The 21,737-nt window shown below is 32.8% G+C and overlaps 1 protein-coding gene across 3 annotated transcripts; it reads left to right on the top strand.

The window, feature by feature from the left end:
* Nucleotides 1-7,557: 7,557 nt before the first annotated feature.
* Nucleotides 7,558-11,205, top strand: LOC18031205 (probable prefoldin subunit 3). 3 transcript variants are annotated; one of them, XR_002907298.1, is made up of 7 exons: nt 7,558-7,848; nt 7,985-8,042; nt 8,176-8,247; nt 9,530-9,649; nt 9,733-9,834; nt 10,084-10,776; nt 10,970-11,204. XR_002907298.1 is itself a non-coding variant. In XM_006419295.2 (6 exons), exons 1-6 carry the CDS (start codon nt 7,673-7,675, stop codon nt 10,165-10,167), a joined length of 612 nt encoding a protein of 203 aa, XP_006419358.1. In that variant the 5' UTR covers nt 7,558-7,672; the 3' UTR covers nt 10,168-10,867. The 3 variants fall into 3 exon arrangements, 1 of the variants encoding a protein (XP_006419358.1); XR_002907299.1 differs by lacking the exon at nt 8,176-8,247 and having other exon boundaries at nt 10,970-11,205; XM_006419295.2 differs by lacking the exon at nt 10,970-11,204 and having other exon boundaries at nt 10,084-10,867.
* The last annotated feature ends 10,532 nt before the right edge of the window (nt 11,206-21,737 follow it).

Genomic DNA, 21,737 nt, shown 5'->3' with positions numbered 1-21,737 from the left:
CAAGACCCAAATGTTTCTTTTTTCAATAAAATAAAATTAATTTGCTCGGGGCAAAAGGAGGCAACAAATTGCATCAAGACCCAAATTTTTAAGTTGTTATTGTACTGGTGGCAAAGATTCTATATTAATACATGATGTATGGCACACATAGATGATTGAATAAAACCATTGGTCCCACGTGTGACATGCCATGGCATACACACACACACACACACATAGAGTAGCTTTTTTGCCGTGTAAGCAATCAAATCTTTCTCTTCTCCATTCACCGATCGATACATATATAAATTCGTCTACTTTCTTACTTTATAAAATTTATTTATAAGGGTAAGAGCCCATGTGAGTACAACAAAAACAAAGAAAAAAGAAAAGGACGTGCATTAAAAAATTTGCATATTTTAACACTAAAGTATTCTCAAGACCACATGGAGGGGTCATGCTTTTACTCCATTAAGCTCCAAGAAAACAAAAGTTTAAAAGAAAAGAGAAAGAAAAGGAAGAGCTTTGTGGAGATAGATAGCCACCCCATATGCCCACCACTACTCTCTCTCTCTCTATATATATATATAGATAGATATATAATCGAGCTACATGTATAGCTAGGGTTTCACATATAATATATAGTCCCAACAAGCTTGTATTCTTCTCTGCCAGCAAACTATTACTAATAACATTATCGCTGAACAAGTTAATGACAGGGTTTCCAGCAGTTTTAATTATTTCATCCTTAACCCGATCTCTAGCTTTAGAAGATGTTGATTCATATCCCCATCTTTGATTGTCAGTTGTTGTAGGTTAAGGTCTAGGGTCAAATATCTGTAACCTATCGTTATTCATTACACTATTTGTTTGTTATTTTGCTGTTAGAAACAGATAAAAATGAAAATAAAACAACAAATCGGTACTAATTAACAGCAATGTATAAGTCAAGTTTATATTTTACGAGGCTTGCATATGTCCGCATTGAGAACAGAGTAGGCAAAGATTATTTATGGTAAATTCTTAAATAAGGATGTCCGTACTAAGCAAAATGCCATTATTTACATTGGTGTTTTATTGCAATGCATTGTTTTAATTTGCACAATTTTACCGAAATTATTATATTTTAAAAAACACTGTAGATATTGCAATATTTGGTTGAGGCAAATAATTGAAGAACAAGCTAGCCAGGTACATGTACTTTACTGCTGGTGACATGCATGCATTATTGCCTGCAGTAGTACCTGTCATGTCTATCAAAAATTGGAGCTTGTTGCCTTGATGAGTACATTGAATGAAACAATAATATTAAAAAGAAGAAGGAGAAGAAGAAGGAGAAGAAGAAGAAGAAGAAAGATAACAAAAAGTCAATATAAGAAATTTCAGGTAATATACGTTAAGCAAACAGCCAGTAGGTAGATATAGGCGTATAGCACGTAAGTAATGATGATGGTGCACATGGGGACCAAAAATTGGGGGACCTTGAGCGAGCTAGCAATGCAATTTAGCATATAATATCGTCTCTATTTGCCAAACCTGAGAGCCCCACTAGAGAAACGACCAAAATTCTTTCATGTTCGTAATCGGAGATATAACTATCAATCACAGTAAGAGGAAATATTTTCTTCTTTTCACGTTCATTGCATCAACTGTTTGCATCGATGGCTGTCGGTTTTTTTATTTTTAAAGAAGAAATGTCATTTTCATTTAAAAGAGATGAGGGACGTCCCTTGGGAAAATTTGAATCTATGTAGCCAGTGGAATATATTTGAGGAGTTGCGTGCCTGCTCGGGCAGGAATCAGCCTCTTTATTTTCTTTTGCTTTTAGTAATTAATTGCGCTCAAAGAGAAAAGTGAAGCTATTGATGCACTTTGTCTCTCCAAAATTTAAGTCACACGAATATGAAAAATTAAAATAAAAAAGTGAACAGTTGATCAACTTGGATCATGCCGATACCTCACCAAATTTGTAGTTTGGCATTGTCAGCACAATTGATTATTTTTACAATTGTTTCTAATAAAAAATTTGACTTTATCGTTAGTAATGTGATTATCAAACACCTATAAATTTTGTTTTGACAGCTAGAATTTTCATTTCAAAGTTGTTGTCCAGCTTAAACACTCCAAAACCTAATAAGATGTGATTTAATTTGTCTATATAGACTGTCTGAAAATAAATAAATATATAAATAATTATTTTCAGGTGCAGATGTTTCTATTCTTTTCATGCAAACCCGCTCTTAAGTGCTTTAATAAACTTACTTTTTAATGAACTATACAATCGTACGATTTAATATAATTAAAAATTAACTCTCTTAAATCACACAACTTAAAACCATGTCCGTATGAGGAAAAAAAATGAGGGTGCCCACAATAGAAAATAATTGTGTGTGTGTGTGTATATACATAAAGAAAGAGAGAGAGAGAGAATGAGGATTCCCGCACTCTATTAAAATGCAGAAACATTATTACACCATATAGTATAATAGTATAATAGATGGGAACCTTCATTTACCTTGAAAGAAAATGCATCCCTTTGAATTTAAATCTATGACCTCTTGTTTCATTACAAGAGTTAAGCCAACCTTTAGTAAAACCAGAGATCACCAATAGTAGAAACTTGAGCACAACAAGATATAACCTTATTTATTGGATTTTTCCATGGAATATCTTATAATCCAACTTCTCGAAGGACAAAAATTGAGATTATTAAGGAGCGATATGTATATTGATACCATGTAATCCTAAAGGCTAAAGGCCACTAGCTCCACTTCTATAGACAACCATCTTCTTTTGCAAATTGTTCGTAATTTGCATAATCGACACTTTACCTAATTTGGTGTGATTAGGAAATTATGATATGTTTGTCTACCTAATAATTTAAAATTGAATGTGACCATTACCTGTTGGCATTAATTGGCAGGCAAAGCAAGCTAGTCTATTTGTGGCTCAAAAATCAATCCAATTTTGCCATTCCATTTGTCTTAATATATTGTTAGAATATGACCCTCTATCAGCCCATAAATGGACATATTAAATTAAAGCATTCTTAAACTTTGTATAAAGCCTAAAGGCAACTATATATGTATGGATATACATATACTTCTAAAATTCTCTAGATTTATTCTAACCATTTTAGCACATTTGTTCTCCCAAAAACTGCATGCATGACTTTATCAGTTCCTTGCTTCATCTTCTTATTCTTTTTATGAGAAGATATTGAATTATAGGCTTGCAAAACCCTTTTTGCTTTAGCTCATATAAATTGCCAATATCATATACATAGCTAGCCCTTGGGTTCGTATAGGTTGTTAATGATAGTTGACTTATCAAATCAATAATTGCCAAATTAAAAAGAATAATTGCGTTGATTCTCTTCTTTTCAAGAGACATGTTTTGATAAAGAAATAAAAATGAGAATTTCAACCCTTTTTTCCTCCCTTTGAAAGGGAGAGTTTCAACTTTCAAATCAAAACACATGATAATTTTCTGTACGTGATTTATTTTTTCCAAGAGTGAAAAGATATGATTGTGATCAATCTCAAAGCAACTTGTATTATGAGCTGGTTTCATAAACTTTATTTTGTTGAATTTCATATCGATTTACTAACGTCAAATGAACATAAAATTATCGTTAACATTGGCATCTTAACTAGAGATGGATTCTTCTTGTACTATATCCCCATCGTCACTTCAACAAATTGATAGCAAGATATAGCCCAAAAAAAAAAGCAACTAGAGGTCTAGAATGAGGAGTCACCAATACGATTAAGAGAGGCTTTCTAATTACCACCCAATTTAAAATCTCAATTATAAGGTGAAGCGTCAGATTTAATTTAAAATTGCATCGTAAACACACGAAACATTAACCCACAATAGTAGTAAATGACCTTAATTGAATACTTCACATATGTTAATTTATCTAAAGTTGTGAGTGTAATTTTGAAGTAATAATCAATTTCTTAATCATAATCAAGTCCAATTTGCTGCTAATTAATTCTTTTAATCCTAGGCTGTATTATTTCAAGATTTGGCAACTCAGCCGGTGACCAAAAAAAAAAACATCTCTGTTTCCCATAGATAGTTCAATTTAAGGTTTTAATTAGCAGCATGCACAAACAAATTAACATGGACGGTTGGTGGAATTAATCGTGCTTCGAGCCTCTTAATTACCAACCAAACGCATTGACAAAGTTTCTCAAGTGCAATCCATTATCCATGTGCTGAGCCGCAACAATTCACATGGTGCCTCGCACTATTAAAGACTTTACTTGTGATGCAATAATCAATATGCTCACGTTGCCTTATCCACAATCAACAAAATGATTAGCCGCCGAGGATTTTCTGTGAACCTAATGGCTCACACTTAAACATGCAATGAACCAGACATGTCAAAACATGACGTAAAAACATATGAACTCAACAAAATATCCCAAGCAGAAGCACAAAATTTTGGATTCATGAATTTACAGATAAAATCTGATTTAATCCTTTTTTTTTTTAATTTAATTTAAAGGAATGATACTTAGATCCTCAAAAGTTTGTCTCAAAGGACGGTTAAATACCATCGGTGGTTTCAGAAATGAACGAGCAGATCCTGTTTGTTAGATATCCCAATTATTCTATCTATTTGAAGAAGTAGGGATAAGAGCATTAATCAACAATGATATCCACCAAAATTATTATACTACAAAGCCCTTATCTTCATTCAAACAGACATAATTACTAATGGAAACAGATCTGAATATCTATTTCTGAAATAGTAAGGGTTTAACTATCTATTGGGACATTTCGTGCGTTTAGGTGTTTCCTTTTTTTTTTTTGGTTCATTAGAAAATTCGTTAAAAATGTTTGTTGAAGTTAAGAAAAAGAATAATCCAGAGTGTATTTTCAATAAATTAAGGAGACGGGAAGCAGATCGGAAGCTAGGAATCGAGAGAATAATCCAGAGTGCACCGCCCCCGGTTTGCAGTCTTATTCCGAATTTTCTTCTGACATCAGAAACGACAAAACAAAAATCACTTTTGGAGTTTGGACCGCGTACTTAAACATCAACTTGTTCACTTATTCACAGCCTGAGAGCGGCCGAACCGGACTGGGCTAAAAAGGATCTGTTGTTGCTCCCCTTATGGTCTTTGGCCTTTTTTTTTTTTTCTTTTTTTCTTTTTTCTTTTAGAGTAAAAATAAATAAAATTATTTATATTTCTTCTTTGTCGTATGTTACCACATAAAAGATACCGTCTTCTTTGACGTGGCAGCATGTTGTTCGACCGATGCGCTCCCTTTCAAAATGTATTTTTATGTGTAGTACAAATACAATGTATCCGATCGGGCCGGCAATAGCCAATAGAATTGACTCCACGTTACGAGACAATCTCTCTCTCCCACACCTGTCTGTTAATACATGAATTGAGTGAATTCCTCAGCAAACCAAGAGAAGTGCTTTTATAAGAAGCCCAAAGAGGAGAAATAATGGAATCGAGAGGAGGATTAAGACCCTCGAAAAGCTTGTACCAAGTGATAAGTCTATTGGCTTGGAAGCGCTTTTTGGAGAAACGGCCGATTATATCAAGTGCTTACAAATGAAAGTGAAGTTTATGCAGATTATGGTCAAGCTATTATCACCGCCCGATGAGTAAAGTTGATCGACTGATTCATTTAATTATCTTTCTTCGCCATATAAATATTTATGATGTAAAATATTTTTGTGTACCCAATCAAGATTTACACTTGTATGTACTTATTTAGAACTGCATCCAGTAGCAGTGGCGTTATTATTTGTATGTATTTGAGTGTGAAAATACAATTGAGGGGAAAAGTTCTTTTAATTTTTGTTGACACTGAGTCCTCTTCCATGCATGCAACTCTTTTCTTTTTGGTTTATTTTTCATGCAAGTTATACCTTCCAACCATGAGCATAACTACGCGCAGTTTGCTGTATTGTTGGGCTTTCAATTGTTTGCTGGTCCATTGGGCACACTTTTCATTTTGCCCATGAGATTTCATCTGTAGGCCCAATCATGATTGAGGCTCAGTTTTGTGATTAAGGTTACGTTGCTTTCATGAGTAGAAAAAATAAAAAAAAAAAAAAAAATTCTCATGGGCAACTTCAGCAGCATCGCCCAGCGTCTCTCCATCGCCCATCACAGCCCCATCGTCTCCATGATGGCCCCCATTGATGACAGCGTGACTGACTTCGACTCAAATGTACAGCTCCCTTAGACTGCCACCGCAAGTTTCAATTGACTGGTGGATTATTATTGATAGAAGAGCAACATTAGGATAATGTATTGGTATGAACAATTCAAAATTTTCTTAAGATTAATGTTTTCAAAATATGACATTTGGGTTTTTATTGAAATGCCCGTAAGAAATGTTTTTCAACTATCCCAATAAATTTGTTGAGTCGCGTCCTTAATTATCCACTCTTGAAAACCGAAAGCACTAACTAAGATGAATTTTATACTTATGAATTTTTTTTTTTTTAACTCTTTTCAAAATCATACGTTGAACAACTCTTGCCCTCACAAACGAAAGTTGTACAACTCTCGTGAGTGATGGCAGGCGATGATAACTATTACCCGCGAGAGTGGGGCAGGCTCTTGTCCAACTCTCATAGGTAATGGAGACTATCACCAACAAGAGTTGAACAACTCTCGCGAGAGATGGAGGCTATCCCTCGAGCAATGGTCACCATCACCCGTTAGAGTTGTTTCAAGGGTAATTTAGTCAGAAACGAGAGTACGAGATTATTATGGTAAGAAATTTTGTTACATGCTAAATTTTAATTATGATTTTATGAAAATAACTATATAAGTAAGTTCTTAAGAAATAAAATGAAATAAAAAATCAAGTAATTGGTTCCTCATGGAATTGTTGGTGTTTTACTTTCTGCCTTTGCCATTATGTTTATGACCATGTTACCCAGCAACATCGTAAATAAGGTCATGATAGTTATTTTAATTGAGCTAACATTTCTAGTCTCTTGAAGATTTGTTTCTCAATCTCTTATAATTGACTATTTCTTGTTGATACAAGTTATCCAAACTTTAAATGATTCAATTTTTCTTAGGTAGAAGATTCCCACGGTTAAAAAAATGAAACTCCACAAACTCATATCAAAATGTCAAACTCAAGTGAAAAAGTTTGGGCAATTAACAAATTTCAATCAATAAACTAAAGAAATAGACTTATAGCTGGAGTGTGAATCAAAAGAAATAATGTGTATTCTAAAATTATTTGATGGAGCATGTTTATATCAGCGATTTAGAATAATGGAGGGATGCCAATGACTCATTTTTTTTTTCTCTTTTTTTTTTTTTTTAACTCTTGCCACTTTCTTATAGTTTCTCTCATTTATTTTTCCTCTTCCTTTCTCATCACAATACCGGTTCTTTGATGTCACATTTTGATCATTATTTTCACTTTACATTATTGATTAATTTGAAAATGTGCCTTAAATTCCTTGTGCTAGCTCATAGGTGGGTCCAATCAGAAAAACATGGGGTCAGAATAGCATCACTCACGAGGAATAGCATCAGCCCAACCCAACCTTACGACACCAATTGGACACACAAGTTTCGTCTTCACTGTTAAAGTGTAAACCTCAGTCGCGTCGTCCTCGTCCCAAGCAAAACTCCCTGCCGTGCTGGCACGTCCGTAGTATCTCCGTCGTTTAATTAGACAAAAAATAATGGCGTCAGCTTCAGCCGAAACGGCGTCGTCGTCGAGTCAAATAGCAACAGCAGCAGCATCGCCAACGACAGAGAGAAGAGGGATCCCGGCAGCTCAGTTCGTTGAAGATGTTCAAACTTTTCTCTCTCAATTAGACCTCGATGTCAATTCCGCCCTCGCTTTTCTCCAAGAAAGGTCTCTCTCTCTCTCTCTCTCTCCCCCTCTTTTTTTTTTTTGGGAAAACTTATTTTTAAACAAAAAAAAATGTGAGCTTTATTTTATTTTCATCTAATTAATTAAATAACTATTCAATTTATTTATTTTACTGAAGACTTCAGCAGTACAAGTTAGTTGAAATGAAGCTGCTTGCTCAGCAGAGGGATCTTCAGGTACTCTTTTTTTTTATATGTATTTTAGAAGATTAATTTAAAATTACAAATTTGAAGTAATAATTAGTTTTAATGTTAGATTTCTATTTGCATTTTTAGTAATTTTGGACAACTTGGTTATTGTGATTGCTAGGCGAAGATCCCAGATATTGAGAAGTGTTTAGATATTGTTGCTACTTTACAAGCTAAGAAGGAAGAGGGGGAGGTTCGTTTTCTTTCTTTTTTTTTTGCCCCATCTTTTGTTGCTTCTCTTTGGCATTGATACAAGTTATGGTTTTGGATTAATTATAACTGAATGTTTCAAAGAAATTAGATGCATTCAAATTCTTGCTGTCATTTCTGGTGATATTGAACCTAGGGATGGTGATTCACTCACCTGTCATTTGGGCATATGGATATTGAACCGTTGTGGTTTGCCCAACAGTTTATTAATAATTATAATTGAATGTTTAGGGGTGTCTGTCATGTTTGCATTGCTGTTTGTTTGTTGTGAAGTTGTCAATAATGCTCTTGTGGACTTCTCAGTTCGTAAATTTTTCATTAAGAGCATGGGTATTGCTTGCTTCTTTTTGAGCCATCCACGAGAGCCAATGAGGGGGGGGGGGGGGGGATGAAGACAATCAATCAAGGGATTGAGTATTTTGGTCCTTACAAATTTACTGACTTCCTACTGTCTCCCTTAAGGCTTTCTCTTTTTTAGTGTTTTTACTCCTTCCTCATCATCACCCTGCTTTCTTGTATCCGTAAACTTGCTTTTCTTCATGTCACTGTAATTTTATTCCATCTACACGATCTCAATTCAACGTGAACACAGAAAATCTTCATTTGTAAAATTTGCACGTATTCGTTTTTACTGTTTGCTGACTTGCCAGTCTCACAAAAGCAAGACTCTGTGCCAATAGAGTTGCATTCGGCAAGATCCTATCAGCTTTGGGCTTCTTTCAAGACTCTCTCTTTCAAATATGTAGCTGATTACACAAATGAAAATGAAAATGGATATATCCTCATTTTTTTTTCTTTCCTGGATTGTATACATACTGTTTTTATGAGTTTATTACTTTCTACCCATTCCATAACCTCTGGCTCCTTTTAAGTGGAAAAAGAAACCATATGTTGGTCTGATTTTCTGACTGCTAACCTTCCCGTACTGGGCCACTATGTCATGGCGAATATTTGGCTACCCACCAAGCATTGAATTAAGTGATCTTGGCTAATTACTTATATTTGGTGCAGAAAATTGGAACTTTTACAAATCTTCCGGCATTTTTGAGATTAACATCTTAGGTTTCTCTAATCTAAATAACCTCTGAGTCCGTGTCTCACTAAAACTCCCCCATGGATATAATTGAGAACTATTTTGGGACCAAAAAACTGTGAGCTGTCTTGTCATATGTTTTCGACATGACTTGGGAACATCAAAGATGAACGGTTAAGGGTCCTATATTCTGTCTGATTTTATATAATTTGCTTTTGTATTTTGCATACAGGCACTTACTGCTGATTTTGAAGTCTCTGAAGGCATATTTTCGCGGGCTCGCATTGAGGATACAGATTCAGTGTGTTTATGGCTGGGAGCAAATGTCATGTTAGAGTATTCATGTGACGAGGTCCATCTCTTTTATCCCACTTCCTGTTATCTTTTCCTGCATCGAGGATATACACATAAATTCTTTAGTGGCTTTCAATGCAGGCTACTGTTCTTTTGCAGAAGAATTTAGAGAATGCTAAAGCAAGTTTAGAAGTACTTATTGCCGATTTGCAATTCTTGAGGGATCAAGTTACTATAACTCAGGTAGTCTGCAATTAAAATATTCCTTTTGGAACTATTGTGACAGTATGAGTGTGGGGTTTTTATTTATTTTGTTTTCTAATAAAGTCTGCTCTTACATTGAATGACCATAATACAACACTAAAAAAAAAGAAAAAGGGGAAAATGTTTGAAAGTGTTAGTATGCATTGCAATAGTCAAGCCCAAGAGGCAAAGCTGTTGTGTACCAATTTGTATTAAACTATTAAGTCTTGAAAAACTGTGATTGGGCAGGTTACCGTTGCTCGTGTTTATAATTGGGATGTTCATCAGCGGAGAATTCGACAGGCTGCTGCTGCTGCTGCTAATGAGTCATGAAATGAACCTTATCTTATAATTTCACTTGGATGCAGAGGTGGGGCAGAATATGCACCTAACCTCTCTTGTTTCTTCGTTTACGCCAATGGATTGTCCTTGTATTATCCCGTGACTTAAATTAGATATTATTGTTTCTCTCCACATCTACACTTCCAATCCCCCATCATGGTTCAATGATGGACCAGTTTTGATTCATGATAAGATCTGAACTTCTGGGCTTGAGCTGCATTTTTTGGTGTGTGTTTTGATTCATGATAAGATCTGAACTTCTGGGCTTGAGCTGCATTTTTTGGTGTCTGTTTTGATCCATGATAAGATCTGAACTTCTGGGCTTGAGCTGCATTTTTTGGTGTGTGTTTTGCTTTGTGTAAAATTTAGAAATTCACTTACATGATCAATTTCGTTCCATCTTCTGCCCATTTTGTTGACGGTTACTTTGACATGGTCCAACCGGTTGTTAGTATCTCATAGTTGCAACTTTAGAAGTTTAAGATGTTGGGGTCAATGGAGGAAATGATGGGACCAAAAGAAGCTTCAGTGGGAAGATATCTGTCGGCAAAAGTGGGCAGATGCTCTTTCTTGATGTCAGCAGCCCCTTCTTATCCTTGGGTAAATCTGGATCCTTTTTTCTATTAATTTGTTGTGATTGGTGGTTAGAAAAGACATTTATCATTTGTTTAACATGATCGAGTCAATTAAACAAATGATTATATGCTTGAAGAAAAACACAGTAGTTAGGATTACACGTTTGAATTGAATTATTGCAAGGTTTTGTGTTTTTGACTTGAGTTTCATACGTTAGGTGGAGTTGCACTCGCGTTTCTTCTGTCAAATTTGAGCTATTTTTATTGCTTGGTAAGATGCTGAGCCTTGAAACCGCCTGGCAATTCGCCGCTATTGAGGCCTCGGCCTTGGGCCTGTTGGTAGCATCAACATCATTGGCAAATTTCGTTAGTAACCCCCCCTGCCTCCTCATCTTTTTCCCCTTCGAAAGCAAACGTAAACCAAACTTCCCCCAATTTTTTTTTTTTTCCAAATAAAACTTGTGCTGGCATATACGAGAAAATGTCATCTTTATGAAGATGAACCAGGGATTTGCTCGAAATTTCTGTAATTGATTTGGTCCTGTGTTTCAGTTTGATTCGAGCATTCTAAAACTGAATGCATGAATGAATGAATTATAATAATAAATACAAAAAAAAGTCAAGTAACTTTATTGAACTATTTGGGTTCGGTTTAGTCGTATTTTTCTATGTCCTTAAAAATGTCCATCCCTACCTAATAAGAGAGAAATCAAATACTTGGGATATGAAATAATACTCTCTTAATGAAGGTTTTGTGATACTATGATTATGCATATTTTTATTCATTACATACACGCCAAGATTTGTATACTTGCATGTATAACGTGGTACTTTCGATGTATTATCACTCTTTAGATTCACCAACAAAGTGTTGACTCCATTGGCAATGGAGTCCCCTTAAGTGGCTTGACTGGGTTTGCTCTCCAGTTCGAGTCGTAGGGAAGTCGCATTTGTTGGGAGAACTTGTACCTCCCGTTCGAGAAGAGACTTCTAGCCTGAGTTGTGGTATGGACTTAAAGGTGTTTCCCACAGTTGGAGTCCTCCCTGAAACACCTCGTGGTTAAGACAAAAAAAAAAAAAAAAAAAATTACTCTTTAGACTCGATGGTGCGTTAGTCTTGCACATCAGCCCATAACTGTCGCATTTATTGGGAGGCTCAATTCATTATTTAAACTTTAAAGTATGCTTTTTTTTTTATCAGGAATTCAAAGGCCATAAAAAATGTGTCCCCCATGGGCCACGGTTGCTGCTGTCACAATTCATACTTCTTTGTCTTCCAAAAATGGACCAAGAAAACTGATCTATCGAGCGAGTAATGCCAGTCAAGACGCAAAGATGATGTCGATTGTTGCATGTCTATTGAAGAACCAACAAAGGTCTCATTTCACGCTATGTTTGACCTTAGCAAACGGGACCCGTGCCTTAAATGAATGGTCCCCAGTTACCTCCGCCACGTAGCGTTTGACTCTTTGAAATAGTCAACAATCGAATGGCAAATTGAAGGGGGGAAACGAACATCTTCCCTTACTCTTCTGCCGTTGTTGTGTTGACATTCTCTATCTATTTCTTTTTTCACTTTTTTTTTTTTTTTAATAATAATAATTTAGCTTAATTTTTATGGATACAGACAGACATAAGAGTTTTTCTGTTTTCGAACCACATATAAAATCAAATCGGAACAAATTCGGTTTTTGTTAACCCTTGGTTCATTTTTTGACGATACAAATGAATGGGAACCAAAGGTTTTTGAACCGGACAGGAGCAATTAATTTCATTTTTTGAAGGTACAATCATTATATTTTTATTAACCCAAAACTAATAGGCTTGATAATGGGATTGTTTTTTTTTTTAGTAATTATTATAGTTGCTTAATTATAATAATGGAACAGAGATATTTGAAATGCCGGGAAAGCCGCTTTGCAGTCACGGGATTAGATTTCATCTACAATTTTTTTGAGTTAATTTATCATGATGCGAATGTATACCAACAAATTTAATTTGGAAATCTTTTGTGATTAATTTAATAATGATAGTGGAAAACAAGAATCTCAAACCGACTCATTATGATCAATAAAATAAGTTTTCAATTTGGAGTCTTTTCTTTAGACCAATTTTTCAAGATGCAATACGCTATACTAGTATTTTTCAACAAAAAAAAAACGTTTTTTTTTTTTCTTTCTTGATAATAGAAACCTAACCCTTTTTCTTCCTTTTATCATCGAATAATATAAACTAAACTTTTCTTCAATCTTGATGCGAGTACAAATTGAAAATTTGATCCTTTGATCTTAAGTAATTTTACCAATTTCTTTTTGCAAAATAATTCTTTCCCCGAAATAACAATAACTAAGAGGCAACAAGACAAATATGATAAAAAAAAAAAAAAAAAAAAAACCTTCCACCTTCAAGAAAACCCCAACAGTTAAAGTATAAATTTAGCCAAATGCATCCATCGGCTAAATACGAGCCCTCCAAATATATGACATAACTTGGAAATTTCACTTTAATAAAAGTAACTTAGCTGTAATTTATCTCTGAACTCCCAACGATAACAACGTCAATGACAAGACCAACTTGCCTTTTCTTAATTTCCTCCATGCTCCTTGATTTAAACTAACTTATATTTACTTTGTTAATAGTCCCTAACACCGATCAAAATCAAACCGTTTAAATGGAATTCATACCGCATAATTAATTAATTAATTAATTTGTGCTTCCTTCACGTGATATGCATAGACACATGTGTGTTAATTGATCCAACACTCAAATCGATCAAATTATTTTAAATTTAAACGGAAATGATTTAGCTTCTACCAAATTTTAAGTTAAATGTGGTACTTAAGATAGATGATTGCTTAAAATGGAAGCATTAGTAAAATTCTGATGGCGGAACGTATGAACTGGAAAACCCCCCAGGGAACGGAATCAAATTTTATTATTATATATATATATATATATATATATATATATATATATATATATACATATATATATATATAAAGACGTGCACGCAAAACGAGGCTGATTTGTCATCACTCCTCCCACAGAGACATGACACAGTGTCCCTGTTCTGTAATTAAAGTCGTTTTGTCCGTTTCCAAACGACGCGTTTTGCGCTTCCATTTCTATAATCATCTATTCTTTTGACTTTGACTTGTGTGGCATGTGCGGCGAAGATCCTAACACCCAGTCCTTAAAAATAATTTATAAAAATTTCAGAGTCGTATGATATAATTAATTCAATAAGGTTTCAAAGTCTTTTTTTTTTTGTTTGTCTATTAAAGTAACTTGAATTTGCCGCAATCACCGGTGAGTGTTTCCCATTTCATTTCATGAGAAACTGCGGGAAAATTTTGATTAAGTCAACGGTTTTTTTGAATTATTATTATTATTATTATTATTATTATTATTATTATTATTCCTACAAAAAAACATTTATTTCATGATGTTTACGCAACCACAATTTTGGGTTCGTTGATTTTTCTACTGTAAATAAAGAAAAAGGATTATCGAATCTCTAATTAGTTATGTAAAAGATTTTTAATGGGCATAATGCAACTTGTTGAATAATTGTATATATAAAAAATTAATTAAGAGGATGGTGTTAGTGTGATAATTAATGGGTTAATCATCATCACCGTGTTAAGTAAGTTATTTTTGCCCTAAAAAGTAACTGTTTTAACCTCGTAATCGCACATGACATAATCATAGCCATTGAAATTTGAAAGCCTTTCTTTCTATTGGAGTGAAATAATTGTGGAAAAATGTCACACAATACTTGAGACATAAAGTTGTAGGAGTGACTATTATTATTACTATTCCCAAAATAGCCTCTGTGGACTTGGTCCAAGGCATGGCTCTCATTAATTAAAATAAATAGGGTCTTAATCAAGACTTTGGTTTGTGTTTAATTAAATCTGTTGACTATCAAGACTGTAGTCTCACAGAGGGGGAGAGAGAGAGAGAGAGAGTCTGACCTCCAAACAATAAAATATTAGGGCTAAGATCAAAAGGATAAGTTTCGAGTATTAAAAAAGTTATTAGAAATACAAATTAAATAATAGCGTGATCATCAATAATATGACAGTTAATCCAAAAATGTTAAAGGGAAAATCTAGCAAGATCCTTGCTTATACAATTAAAAATATCAAGACAAAGAATAAACGGTTGTTCCTTTGGAATCCAAACTTTAATTGTTTGATTAATATTATACGTAACCACAATTCACAAGCAGCAAGCTAATTAGCTTACAACCGCTATTAGTGGCTTACTGATGTCAACATTCATCTAGAAAGAAAAGGAATCAGTAATTTCAAGATTAGGATTTAGTTAGCTACAATCAAAATAAATAATGTTTAATTAAAAGCCCACACACAATTAAACTACAACAATTAATTTGTTCATTTTAATTTACAAGTTCGACGTTGATTAAATTGTTCCATCTAATTGTTTGTTTAAGAATTTTTCAAGTGACGATATTTATAATTTTAAAAATATAAATTCGAGATTAAACTACGCTATGAATACACAAACATCCACGTTAAAAGAATGATTCAATATATTATTAAGGCGATTGCTAAAATAATTTATCAATCTTTTTTTTTTTTAAAAGAATTACCTAAGACATAATTATGTTGACATTATTTCACTATTGGGGAATCATAACGGTGACGAGTGGGGAAGTAAGTTGGAAGGAATATAAGATGATCAAGATCGGTTACTTGGACGAGAAAACAATATGCTTTCATATTGTGAACACAACCAAGAGGGAATGCATGAAATGAAATGGCCGGTTACATATAGAATATGAAATTCAAAAGTTAATTAAAAAATTAAGAACTTTGAAATAAAGTGCTTGGGATATTATATTCGCAAGTGATCAAACAATGATTCTATAGCCATATATGGTTTCTGAAATATTCTCTGCTACCTCTCCAAATTATAAATATATGTTAGTTTATTAATTGTGTATACAATTAATTTCAAGGTTTAAACAAGGCACTTGGGTTGTTAATCAATTGACTAGTTTATATTATGAATACCTGACAACCGCCAACCGATCAAATTTTATTTGCAACTAGCTAACCCTACTGATTCTTTTTTTGTTTGGCAGGTTAAAATTTGTAGAAGAATAATCTTGACCTTTTATTTGGTTATTTATTTATTTGGGTTTTTTTTATAAATTTGTTTCATGTCAACTTCACTAAGCAATGACATTGGTTCGTGTAGGAATCAAAATACATTTTGAAGAAATAAGAAATGGTTCAACAAATTGATTTTCTTCTCATTTTACGCAATAACGTATCATATATAGGACAAACTATTAAGGGATGGAAAATTCGAGTGCAGCATTAAACAGTAAAGTGAATGAAAAACTTTTGCCGAATATTTTATATATTTTCCTTTAAAACATTCTTTTACAAATAAATTATTTGATTAATTACTTATTTCGTATGTTCCTGTAGAATTTATGAGAGTGAGTTAATGTTGAGTGTCATAAAAAAGTTTTAAAATATTTATTGTTTGTTATTTTAAATATTTATAGCATGTTATACTAGAACGATTAAATATTCTTTTCATTTATATGATCAGGTCTGAACTCAGGTCTTTTATACTATCTCGAAAGGGATTTTTTTTAAGTTAATAATGTACTAGCTTACTAACGCCCATTACTTAATTCGGAAGCTATGAAGTTATATATATATATATATATATATGTAAATGATGATATCATGCTCCTACTTGACACATATGTAAATCTCACATATAATTATTGAGTCTAATTATTCATATATTTATTATTATTATTATTATTATGATTTTATGTTTAGTTAATTTGATGCATTTAAGCAAAGTTACATTCTTCAAGAAACCTAGAAAAAAGTTAACAAATTTCTTAAGCTCGTCATATTTGAATTTGCTGGAATTTGAATTAGTTTATTTATGCATTGGTACAACTTGGCAACTAAGAAAAATCAAATTAGGATCAAAGTACAATATATTTTCTAATGGAATAATTCTTGTAGCATGTGAAATTGTGCAGAACCATGTGCAAAGCTTAGCAAAATGATCGAGACCATACATACAATATTAATTACGAACAAAGCAAGAGAGAAAACAAGTAAATAACTTGTCATCCGAGTCTGTTTTGTGTCGCTGAACAAACAATGATTCAAAACCTTTGACTTTTGACTGCTGCGTTTCTTCGGATTTTATTTATAGATCCCAGAAACTTAGACATATATAATCGACCACCGCATTACATATTCTCTTTCAGGCCTAAGACTTTAGGACTCAGCCCTTAGACTTCAGGACTCAATTGCCTCTGTTAATTAAATATATATATATATATATATATATATATATATACTTTTCTCAGATGAGTCCTAAACAGTTAAATAATTTAATATGACAACGCGCAATTCTTTGTTTTAGTGTCCACACTTGATCGTCTATGCTTCTCTCTCTGTTGTGGGTTTTTTTTATGGTGATTACAACCTCCAGAACCATATATGCATAGTTTCATTCTTGATCATACTAATGAGTTGACCAATAGTTCTCCAATATGAAAGTTCCTATGTCTCTTTAAAATGTGAATTAGAGGTTGATAGATAAAAACATTTTACATTAACTAAGATGAGTTATTAGGCTAAGAAAATGAGTTTGAATAAAATCCTCAACTCACGTACGGGCCAGCTTTTGAGTATGACTATGTTTTTAAATAAATACTTTGATGATGTTAATTTAAAATTGTAATACTAAAGTTGCATCATATATATATATTATATAGTCTCTATAAATATTTTAAAAAATGTGAATGTTGGCAATAAAGAATGACCAATAAATTGTATATTTCTAACAAGTAATTAAGTGTGGGATGCTCTATATAAATGAAGGGAGAAACTACCTTGAAACAATTGTATGTTAAAAAAATCTAATGAAATTTGTGAGCAGCAATGGAAATCTTTCGATATATAGTTCTGATATATATATATACAATTACATAATATAAAGTAGACGGACCCATAAATAAAATAGGCAAATGGGTTTTTGCATCAAGCATGACATGAGATCACATTTAAAGGATGAACAATAAAAGAAAAAAGTTTCCCTCTGATTAGAATAAAATACCATAGCTCCTTACTTTTCTTTTATTTAGGGACATGCATCGAGCTATCAACTCTATATAAGTCCAAAATGTGAAAAAAGCAACTTAAAACGATCCTTGAAATCAAGATGGTTTGTAAAATCATGAGATCTTGATAGGCGAACAAGGAAAGAAATTGAAGAAAGAAAAAGAAAATGAAAAAGATAGAGCGTGTGGTAGAAGCAAACCCTAGGAATATACTAAAACCGCGTAAAGTGCATGTGCTTTTGGCAGACTTATTATATAACAAACCACGGCCGTCTGATTTGACACGTGGTACAGCTAAAAAGCATAAAGCATCAAGAGAAACAAAGATATCCTGTCACGTGTCAGTTCATCACTGGAAAATGGGGACCAAACTTTTCTCCGACCCCAGCAACGTTCATTACAAAGATGGTTCACGAAAAGGATGCAATAATTTAATTTTCAATTTTATATAAGAATATTATTGTTATTGTTATTATTATTGAAGAATTGGCTGTATCCCTCTAAAATCTTTTCGCTTGATTGAATTGACAAATATATATGTTTTTGGAATTTTTATTCCATTATAGCTTTTTATTTGTAATGATTATTTGTTATATATGCGCGATGCAGACTGAAGATTTAATATCCACTTGAAGAAGCAAAAAGTTCCCTCAATTATGTACGCTCTTTTAGGGTTTTTGATTTCTTCCTGTGATTCACTTCTGAAAAAGTTTTTGATGCCTAGAATTTGAATTTAAATAATATATGCTTTGATGCAAAAGCTTAAGTTAGTAGTTAATTAGAACTCTAGAGGTGTGGATTCTTTGAGTCATGTGGGTGTGAGATTAGGATAGGTGTAGATCATATGAAATTGAGTCAAGATTTTAATTAAAGAGATCATATGATTTAAAACAAAGACGTGAGAGTACAGACTTCATCACCTTTAATTCTAAATATTAATATTAAGTACGTGAAGAGTTAAATCTATTGCTATTAAGTTGGCAACGTAGAGTGGTTGACCCTATATCTCTTGCAAATTAATGAGAACACCTATGAATTTACATTATATTTCGAGAAATTAATATTCTAGAACGAACCAAGAAAGGCTTAATTAATTTGCAAATTAATTGATTATTCATTCAAATCTCATAATTAATTAATTAAATAAAAGGCCTCCTTCAACATATGCTAATAAATTTTGCATCAATCAATGCCATCTAGTTGTCAAATAGATGTAAATATTTTAATTTATCCTTTAAAAGAATTTAAAATTTTAAAATGGAATTAAGCGCTCGTACTTGCCAAATACATCATGACGGTGTTGGCTTTGTCGGAGGGGAAGAAGCTAAAAATCGAAATGCAGCTTCGCACGTGCCACCGAAGCTTCTTTCGCATGCTCGCATTAACGCGGTTAAATTATTTTCAATTTCCATCAACTTTGCATTTTTCTTCTTTTTGAGCACATTTGTATTTTTGTGCATGGAAAAGGCATAAAACTATTTTTATAATATTATTTGAGTGAAAGTAACCCCATCAAGGGAAAAAATAAAGTGACCCTTTGAAAATTGAATTAATATCAATTGAGAATGACCCATTAATGTGCGCTAGCTCCCATCTTGTTTCTTTTTCTAATTCTCTAGGGTTTATTTATGACGATTGATGATACTGGATTCTTGTTTGATCAATTGCAATTGGAATATGACGAACGCACAGGGGGTTGCATATATATATATATATATATATATATATATATATATGATGATGATGATTTTTGGCAAATTGTGTTTCAACATTTGAAGCAAATACGGTGTTAAATAGAATGTGATATATAATAACTTATTAAAAAACGAAGTTAGGAAAATGTGTCAATAATCATTTATGGATCATGCTCAAAGGTTCTAAGATATGTCACATTGGTATGGCACTAGTAATAACACCACTGGCTCTACTGTAGATGAAATCATTGGTAATTGATTGATTAGAAAAGAAAAAAAAAAAAGAATCATAATGATAAATTTAGAATCATATCTTCTTGTGCGAATAGGAATTTTTTTTTGGACATTGTGATGTTGTCGGTGTTTATTTATTTTTAATTTGTTTAATTCGTGCATTCATCCTTATATAATGAGCTGTGACGTAAACGTGACAACAATTAATCTACTAAATAATATGAAAAAAAGAAGTTTTTTTTTTTGTAAAGATAGAAGGGAAGGAAAAAAAAAAAAAGATTGAAAGCCTTAAAAATGTGAAACTATTAAAAAGGGTGTTGACATATTCTCATATTTTCAAAGTAATTTTTTTTATTTTATTTTTGTTTTTATATGTTCGGGTTGGACAAAGTCAAAATTAATTCTTTTAGTCCATACTTCTCCCAGTTTTGAATTGGAGTTGCTACACAGCTGCTTAAAAACCATTCGTTCAAGCTCTTAATCACAAATCAAGATGATATAATATTTAACTATTGGAATTATATGGATCTTTTAAATTACTAATATCTCACATTGGAAAAAAGTGATAGTAATTATTTTTGTGTTTGATTTGAAATTAGTTACATATTTGATTTAATTACAAATTAGAGTTGAATAAATCAAATTTACACGTGATTTGAATTATTCAAGTTGAATTAAATTATGAGATACGTGGATTAATAATCCAAATCCAATAAGAAAAGAGAGTGTCTAATTCAAATTGAACGACAAAAAAGCCTATAGATGATTTATTTATATAGAGAGACAAACAAGGCCTTTTATTTTTATAATACCTACTACAATAATAAAAATAAAAGAGAACAATAAAATTATTATAAGTATCAATATCGGGGTGCAACCTCATAATAATTCATTGTATCCTCAAGATTCAAACCGTATTATTTGTCATTCTTGCAATAGGAATTTTTTTTTTTTTTTAAGATATAGAATTTGGTCTCAGGGACCATACTTTTTTACATCTCAACAAATTTATGTTCATTTATCGAATAACAATTTTAGTGTTATGGGAATTGGGATGCAGCTTTCTAATTTATGGTTGCAAGTTTTGTGTTGCTGGGTACAATTGGGTTAATTAACAAGGATGCTAAATCAAGTCATTGTTCATCACCATTGGGTTTACCAGTCGATGTCGTTATTCCAATTGATTTTAGAGTCTAAAGAAGAAATACTAACTGATATTTCCAACACTAATAGTTATCAATTTTTTATTTATGATTTGACGATCAATTAATCAATAATTTATTAACCCAAATGTCTAAATAATTTTTTTAATATATGCATCCAATGTCATTCATCAAATTCATCAAAGTCAATAAAAAATAAATGAATTTAAATGAAATTGATGATAGTTTATGCTTTTTTTTTTCTTTAAAAAGTTAAATCAATCCAAACTCAAACCTAACTTTGATCCTGTCCCTTAAATTGCCAACACATTGAATGAATCTTGTCTAATAAAATGCACAAACCTCATAACCAACATACACAAAATTGAGCTTAAGAAACCGAGGGGCATTTATGTCATTGACTATAATCAATAGGTTTGCCATGCTCTCACGTAAAAACAAAAAAGTTATTTCCTGTTAAAAAGTTAAATAAAAAAAATGCCGCGAAAGAAACTCAAAAAAAAAAAAACTCTTAAATTCACATGCACGCACACGAGCAAAACAAAACCCCGTTTTCAAGGGCCACGTGTACACCCCAGAGCCCGTCCACGCACTACCGGCTAAATCGGTCAACACATCCGCGTACGCAAGCGTTGGGCCCATGGCGGTCCAGAGGCAATTAATGCCAACACCGTCCCCAGTTGGCATGGCTCCGTACGATTAGTGGACCGGCATCTGCCGGTGAACTACCAAATGGGAAACCTCCTTGGTCCAAGCTGTT

This window comes from Citrus clementina, unplaced genomic scaffold (assembly GCF_000493195.1).
Source record: "Citrus clementina cultivar Clemenules unplaced genomic scaffold, Citrus_clementina_v1.0 scaffold_9, whole genome shotgun sequence".
Lineage (NCBI taxonomy): Eukaryota > Viridiplantae > Streptophyta > Magnoliopsida > Sapindales > Rutaceae > Citrus > Citrus x clementina.
Note: the sequence above shows the minus strand (reverse complement) of the source record. Positions and strands in the feature narration are given on the sequence as shown.